General features: G+C 49.8%; 1 protein-coding gene and 1 pseudogene across 1 annotated transcript; both read right to left on the bottom strand.

The window, feature by feature from the left end:
* Window positions 1-324: 324 nt before the first annotated feature.
* CTXND1 (cortexin domain containing 1) lies at window positions 325-504 on the bottom strand. Its single transcript, XM_068538066.1, has one exon. It carries the CDS (start codon window positions 502-504, stop codon window positions 325-327), a length of 180 nt encoding a protein of 59 aa, XP_068394167.1.
* Window positions 505-4916: 4412 nt separating this feature from the next.
* Window positions 4917-6884, bottom strand: LOC137761147 (histone acetyltransferase KAT7 pseudogene; annotated as a pseudogene).
* Between the last annotated feature and the right edge of the window lie 1518 nt (window positions 6885-8402).

Below are 8402 nucleotides of genomic sequence, written 5' to 3'. Positions count from 1 at the left end.
GAGCCAGGGAAGGTGACCGCCCCCTAGGCTCACAGTGACTCCCCAGACTGGCACCCGGGCCTCCTGACTCCCGGCCCAGCGCTCTCATCCCCAGACTGGCCCACCACTGCAACACCCACAGCCTCCCGATCATCTCACCCTGCTGCTCCTGTGAGAGCAGGCAAGGCTAAGGTGAACCTTCTCCATCCCCGGGTGGCCAAATCCTTTCTCGCCTCCATGGGCTGGAAAGCCGGTGGCCAGGGGACAGAGGCACATCCTGGGGCAGCCCTGTCCAGAGAGCGCTGGGGTCTCGGTCCCCCGCCGCGGCCCCCGCCCGCGGGCGCCTCAGTCATCCAGGTGCTGCTCCTCCCAGGTGGATGTGGGGATGGCGCTGTAAGGGTCCATGATGACCTTGGCGCAGCGAATGATCATCACGACGAGGAAGAGGCAGAGGAAGACGAAGCAGGCCAAGGTCAGTCCTTTGTCCACGTCGACGTAGACGGGCTCAGGCGTGGGGTCCTCCATCCCTCGGCAGCGGCTTCGGGCTCCTCCTCCGGCTCACGGTTGACTGGTACCATCTTCCACCCCTGCAGAGAGCCACAGCAGTGGGGACCGGAGGGTCGTGCCACCTTGCCTGGGGTGCGGGCAGGGCACAGCCCTCCCCCTTCTTATATGTCCCCCTGGCGTGGGAGTCTGCTGCTCCCCTTCCCTCCCCCACATGAGGGCGAGGAGAGGAAGGGTCACGGGCCTCTTTTTCAGGCGCCTATGTGGTCTCAGCCCTGAACCTTATAGGCAACCCAGGTGTCAGGGCCCAGCCAGTGCCTCCTAGGGGGTGGGGGAGGTGACAGAGGAGTCCCAGCAGGGGTAGAGCTGGGCTGTAGCAGAAGCACCTCCTGAGGATGGAGCCCCTGCAGTTGCCTCCACTCTCTGAAACCCTTTAGGACGAGTTATAATAATGCTTTCAACTCTGCCAAGCCACTGACTGAGGGAGATCAGAAAGCATTTTATTTTATTTTATTATCATTGTTTTTTTTTGGCTGTGCTGCATCGGCTTGCGGGATCTTAGTTCCCCCACCAGGGATCGAACCCGTGCCCTCTGCAGTGGGAGCGCAGAGTCCTAACCACTGGACCACCAGGGAAGTCCCCAGAAAGCATTTTAAAAAGTTAGGTAATTAATATATATTTTTTAAAGCAGTAGAACTTAGGTTTCAAATGAAAGTGAACGTTGAACACCAATACATGAATAGATTGAAGAGGGGCTGCTGTCCCAGAGTTGGGTGGGCAGGCAGCGTGCAGGGTCTGCATCCCCTCCCCCTCTGTGGGGGCCTTCTGGGACTCCTGAGGGACTTTTGCTGAGCCCCAGAGTCACGGTTGGAAAACTGCGGGTGTGACGGGAAGAACAGTTTTGGCAGTCAGGTGGACCCCGAGCCCAGCTGCCTTGCAGTGCAGTCCTGGGCAGTGTAACGTTATCCTTGTATCAGGCCTACGCCTCCCTGCTGTGATAATACAGGGCGCGAGGCTGCATCGCAAGGGTGTGAGGATTCAGTGCATCTAGCATGGTCCCCGGCCCTGTGGGTGCCCCGGAGCAGGCCGAGATGGCAGGTCACGTCCTTGCAGCCCAGCGGTCAGGGGGAGCTTAGGACGAGGGGCACTGCTGCTCGTTATCATCAGCCCCCTCCCCCCCCACCCCGCTGAATTTTCAGAGCCCTTGAGCTCTACATTGTGCTTTCACATCCAGTTTATTATTTGATCCTCACGACAGCCCAGGAGGCATGTTAGTTGTGTATCAATATGCCCATTTTATAAACATGGAAACTGAGTCACAGAAAGGGGGGGAAATGACTTACCCAAGGTCCCACATCCCAAACCCTAAGCCTCTGCATGCCTCTCTCTTCTCTGATGGAAAGTAAAGTGGGGACCCATCTCCCCCACCCACTTTGCAACTTCAGAAGGGCACCTATGCAGCCCTGGGCTGGCTGGTCCTGGCATATCTGTAACCACAGGTGACTATGCTTTCCCCTCCACTTTTTTTTTTTTTTTTTAAGTTTTTTTGGCCGCGCCACATGGCATGCGGGATCTTAGTTCCCTGACCAGGGATCGAACCCATGCCCCCTGTGTTAGAGGCGCTGGACCGCCAGGGAAGTCCCGCTTTCCCCTCTTTCAGACCTCGTCTCCATCCTCACCCCTTCCCAGAGGGCACTGACCTGCTGGTCGGAGTGATCACCACTTCACAAGGGCCACTGGGTGGGCTCGCACCCTGGGTGGGGCTGCTCCAGGAGGGAGGGGGAGTGACCAGACATCACAGCTGGGAGCCAGTGAGAGCAGTGGCCTTTCCCTTAGAGAGCAGGTGCCCACACTGGCAGCAGCTGGAACAGAACAGGACAGAAGAAGGCTGATTACCTCCCAAGATGCCCACACCCAGTCGTGAGCTGGGCTGGCGGGAAGGTCTGGCCTGGGCAGCTTCTCCCTGGGCATGGTGGTGGGAGCGGCCACAATTTATTCTGATGCTGTTTTTTCTTTCCTTCTCTCTTTTAAAAAATATAACATTAAAAAAAATTGTGGTGAAATATACATGGCATAAAATTTACCATAGTGACCGTGGTTAAGTGCACAGTTCAGTGGCTTTAGGACATTAAATCGTTGTACAGCCATCACCACCATCCATTTCCAGAAATCTTTTCATCTTGCAAAACTGAAACTCTGTGCCCATGAAACAACTGGGCTGAATTGGGAGGTTGGGATTGACATACATACATTACTATGTATAAAATAGATAACTAATGAGAACCTAGTGTATAGCACAGGGAACTCTACTCAGTGCTCTGTGGTGGCCTAGGTGGGAAGGAAATCCAAAAAAGAGGGGATATATGTATATGTATAGCTGATTCATTTTGCTGTACAGTAGAAACTAACACAACATTTTAAAGCAACTATACTCCAATAAAAATTAATTTAAAAAATAAAAAATATAACATTTTTAAAAATTGTGGTCAAATATACATGACATAAAATTTACCATAGTGACTGTTGTTAAGTGCACAGTTCAGTGGCTTTTGGACGTTCCAATCGTTGTATAGCCATCACCACCATCCATCTCCAGAACTCTCTTCATCTTGCAAAACTGAACTCTGTGCCCAGGAAACAACGGGTCCGCATTTCCCCCTTCCCCGCAGTCCCTGGCATCCACAATTCTATGCTCTAGGTACCTCATATAAGTGGAACGATACAGCATTTTTCTTTTTGTGACTGGCTTATTTCACTTAGTGTAATGTCCTCAAGAGTCATTCAATGAATGTCAGAATCTTCTCTCTTTTTTAGAGGCTGAATAAATATTCTATTGTATGAATATACCACGTCTTGTTTATCCATTCATCCATTGATGGACACTTGGGTTGTTTCCATCTCTTGGCTATTGTGAATAATGCTGCTGTGAACATGGGTGTACAGATATCTCTTTGAGGCCCTGTTGCAATTCTTTTTTTTTTTTTTTTCTTTTGAACAGAGAACATGCTTGACTGAGGAGTAGATATAGAACAGCACATTCTACCACACGTGGGGAAGGGTTAGCTTCTGTAAAAGGCCTTTACCCCTTAAGAAAACCCCCAGTGAAGTTGCTTTTGGATAAATTTTAACAGTGACACTGAAACTGGCAGGGAGCTGCCCCTGAACATGCTTAAAATTAGCTCCCCCCAACCCACAGTGAATATAAGTAGTGTACAAAGATGACAAGAGAAAGGCACAAATGACCAGAGCTGGGATTGTGGTGAGGGCTCCACATGAAGACAGCGGTGTTGTAGGAGACCAAGTTGGAAAGGGTGACATGTCATACATCAAAAGCTGCCCCAAGGTAGCAGTTTATAATGGGCTAGAGAGAAATTAGAGGGAGCATCTCTTCCTTCACTTAAACAACACCAAAAATAGGAGGCCAGAGAATGGGGGGATGGTGGTAAATCCCAAAAAAGGAAATGGAGGAGGAGTTCTTGGAAGGGCATAAGCACTTTAGTACTAGAGGGAGGGTGAGACACTGTTGAAAAGGGAAGCAAACCCTGGCAACGGTGACCATTCTGCCTTGCTGAGTCATGGGCTGAGACACGGAAGTCATTTTCAGTCACTTCTCCAAGGATGTTCAGACAAAAGCAAGGTAACTTATGTGAAAGTATAGGTGTGCTATATCAGACTGGTACTGGTGAAAATGTCTCTGCAGTATAATTAACCCGTTAACATGCAGCATGAAAGGGAGAACTGGAAATTATTTGGGCACCTGCAAACGTAAAGATGGGCAGGGAGCAAAGAGAAGAAAACATTTACTACTGGGCACTTTCTGGTGAGGCAAAAAGTAGTATTCCATTCCCTTCCACCAAGACGTTGCCCACTGCCCACAGGTGAACTCAAATCCAAATACGGAATCACCACCTCTCAATTCTTTTCTCCATCTCATTCAGATAATGTGCCATAACCAAGACTAATCCTTGCGAGAGTCTTCAAAAGTATTTGGCCCTGGTCAGCCTGATACTGATCAAAAACAGGTCTTTCAGTAAAAATGGAGGAAAAAACTTAAAGTGAGATGAAATCCAAAGGGAAGGGACCCCTCCCAGCACACACACACACTCAGAAGTGTTACCTCTTCCCTGCCCCTCCAAAAACACATGTAAGGAATAACTGGGAAGGTCTTGGTGGCGGTAACCATAGCTGGTGGCCTGGTGACCGGGCGACAAGAAGCACTGTTACAAAGTTTAGAAGACACGACACGACCTCATGGGGCCAGAGGAGAGAACCAGTGACTGGACAGGTACAGTACCAAAACAGAACACCTTGGGTCAGTGCTACGAGGGATCTGCACTCAAGTCTAATACAGATCCCATCCAGGCAAGCTCACTGAGGCCGAACAACAGTTCCTCAGAACCAGCGTCTGCAGTGTACACGAAGGTTGGAGCCAGGACAGTCCTGAGGGGGATGGCCTTCCCGAAGGATACTGTACTTGCCAATCACAAGAGCAACAGAAATGACAGACAGATCCCTAGGGTACGGATTCCTACTGCTGGGGTTTGCTGGCTCGGAGTAACCGGTCACTTTAAGTGCCCTTCGGAGGGGTCCCTTTTAAACAGCTTGGATCCATGGTTTTATTGGAGTTGGATCTTTTGGCTTCTTTGGCTATCCACTCATCAATCAGGTCCTGTCTCTTCAAAACTAGGTGTTTTCCTTTCCAATATTTGAGCATCTGAAGGGCTTGCAGAATGCTGACAATGTCCACAGGATTCACAGCTGTCTCCTGGCTAATTTCTTTGATAGAAATCTCTTTGCCTTGGAAGTTATGCAGGTAACGAAGAAGCACTTCTTCCAGTAACTGCAGTAGCTTATGAGCCCCAGGTCTGAGAGTGGACGTTCTGGGGAGCCAACTTTTTCTTCCACTTTGGAAAGCAAATAACTGAAATCAATGAGCATCTTGCCATAGCCCTGTCTCATGTACTGAGGCATGGTAAGGATACAGGATACACTGTGGTGGAGGAATGACTTCTTTTCCTCGGAAAACTATCCAGTCAGGTGACGATCAGTGTTGTCTGCGTCCGTCATAACATAGAACAGGAAGGGCTCCACATCATAATATAATGTCTTGTGGTCCAGAAAAACCTTGGCCAACAGGCACAGTTTTGGGCAGTAGATCTTGTTTTTCTTGCCATCCACTTCAAACACAGAGATTGAACCTTTGCATTATATCTCATCTCCGGGTGGGTGTTTCCACACACACTTAGCCATGTGTCAGCGGAGTATTGTCTGGCTCTTCATGTATTTTAAACAGAATTCACACATGTAAAGACATCCCAGTCGTGCATATTTCTCAGGATAGGGAGAATGGTACCAAGTATCAAGCTCATAGCGACAAAAAGCAATAGTTTTAATCATATTGCTCCCCTCTGTGATTCGGCCTTGCAGCCTTAACTTCTCCAGACCCTCTGAAGCCCGGGCTTGTGCTCTTCCGAAAAGATCCAAGTCATACTCGCTAGTCAGGTTTTCCAAGAGAGGTTCCCGGGTGTTCCCATAGGTCTGCCTGTGTTCCATATATTTCTCTTTCTATTCTTTGCTCAGCCCAGAATTTCTTTTCTTCCTGAGTTCAGCAACCTTTTCTTTACATCGCAACTGCCTCTCTGTTGGTGCCTGGCGCCTGGTTGCATGCCTGTTGCTGCCATCTTGTCTGTGGGACAGCATCTTTCTTCTCTCTGCTTATCCTGGCTCTGTGCTCTCACCTTGCATTTATCAGCTGAGAGGTTATGATAGAGAGGGCATCCTGATGTAGAGAAACGTCTCTTGCGGTTTCCTGTAAGGTGTCCTAGGGAGTTACAGCCTGGTGTAGGACCGTTCATACTGAAATTGTAGCTTTCATGGAAGTGGCAGCGCTTGGGGCGATGAGAGAGATCACTGCCCGAGTCCTTCAGGGACATGTCCTTGGCAGTGCTCTCATCGTGAGACACGTTGGGGCTGGAGATGTCTGTATCAGACTCAGAAGAAGGGGCGTTTCCAGCTGGCGTTCGAGGTGGAGACTTATCATGATCAGCTGTAGTTTTAGTTTCTCTATCTGAAAAGCCAACCACTGGCTCACTTTCTGAGGCAGATGAACGAGTCTGCCGAAGCGGGTATTTTTTCGGAGGCACTGGGGTGGGCTGCTGCTGACTACGTGTCACTGTCCTGGTAGAATAAGCAGGGCCCTCGGTGCCGAAGGACTGCACGTTTCCAACAGGACTGGCATCTTGGGAACTCTGGCTTAGCTGGGCTGAGGAGCGGGTGACTTGGGCAGATGGCCGGGATGTGCCATCACTCTCTGAATTGTCTGTGTGCTCGAGATCTGTAGAAAAATCGGAATCTTCGGTTCCATCTGAACTACTGCCTACGTTCCTCTTTCTTTGCGGCATTGCCGGCAGCTGCGGCCCACCGGTTCCGATTCGGGCAGCGGCGGCAGCAGCAGTAGGAACGGTGGCTCCGGCGGGCTCCGTGGCAGCCTCTGTAGTGTCCCAACCCTGCGGACGATCCCAAGTGCCTCCTGCTTCACAGCGTCTAGAGCCTTCTCCTGTTGCAATTCTTTTGCACAAGTGGAATTGCTGGATCAAGGGTAATCCTATTTTTAATTTTTTGAGGACTAAATTTAACATTGTTGTATAAAACAATACTTATACACAGTTCAAAATTCAAAAAGTACAAGAAGAAAACCGCAAAGAGCAGTTTTTAACGACTTCTGTCTCCAAGCAATCCAGTTCATTTCCAGACAGACAACTACTGTTATGAGGTCCTCAGACATCCCTCTCATCTGGAGGTATTCAATGCATAGGCATTGTATTTGCAACTATTTACATGGTGTTTACATTAGGTACCATAAGGAATCTAGAGACGATTTAAAGTACGCAGAAGGACGTGCATAGATTACATGCAAATACTGCGCCATCTTATATAACGGGCTTGAGCATCTGTGGATTTTGGTATCCAGTGGAATCCAGGAACCGACTCCCCACAGCTACTGAGGGACAGTTGTATTGCCTAATCATGTTTGCTTTGTCTTTTCTTTTTCCAGAAAGATATCCTTCTGTTGTAACTACTAGGGCATGCAGGACCACTTCCTCTCACCCTATCCAGTGGTGACACCATCTTGAGTGTGCTGTACATTTTCCACTCAGGGCACCCATGGAACTCTTAGGGTTCCTTGGACCATACTTTGAAAATACGGATCTAGTCCACCTCTCTCCATTCCAGAAATGCAGAGACTGGAATTTAGGGAGGCGGAGGGGTTTTCTCAGCATCTCAGAGTGATAGCATAGCTGACCTTGGAGCACACTCACATTTCTGACCCCAGCCAGACCTGTGCTTTGGGCCACATGCACTGATGCCACATGGTCCTTGGTGACTCTCAGAGACGGAGGGACACGCTGGAGTTTCATGCTCTTGTGTTTCACAGCTGCACCCAGTGTGACCTCTCAAGCACAGACTCTGAAATCCCTAGCCAACGGTCCGCCTTAAGTTAATATCAGATACCCTGCACCGATTGTAAAAGCCAGACCTCAGAGAAATTGTCTGGTGACCCTCCCGTGTCTTGTATGGGGCGAGAATTGGTCCCTATAAGCTGTTAACATGCCCCAGAGGAAGATTATCAGAATTTTCTGGATGCTTCCAGCTGGAATGAGTGCCAAGGACTTGGATGCAAAGAACAAATTCATCTTTCCACCCTCCAGACGGAGCGTGCGCGTTAATCTTAATTACTGGGCCGGCACACGTCCCTCCCAACCCCGTTTCCCAGTGAGGACCTGACACCCGGGAGCGATGCAGCACTGAACTCAGTTGCCATCCCCTGGGAGCTGAGGAGCCGGCCTTCCCAGGGGCCAGCTCAGTGGTCCCCAAAAGAACTGAACCGTCCTTCAGCGTGGCGCCTGCGCAAGCCAGGT

This window comes from Eschrichtius robustus, chromosome 1 (genome assembly GCF_028021215.1).
Source record: "Eschrichtius robustus isolate mEscRob2 chromosome 1, mEscRob2.pri, whole genome shotgun sequence".
Taxonomy (NCBI): domain Eukaryota; kingdom Metazoa; phylum Chordata; class Mammalia; order Artiodactyla; family Eschrichtiidae; genus Eschrichtius; species Eschrichtius robustus.
The sequence above is the reverse complement of the archived record's forward strand: the minus strand, read 5'-3'. Positions and strand labels throughout refer to the sequence as shown.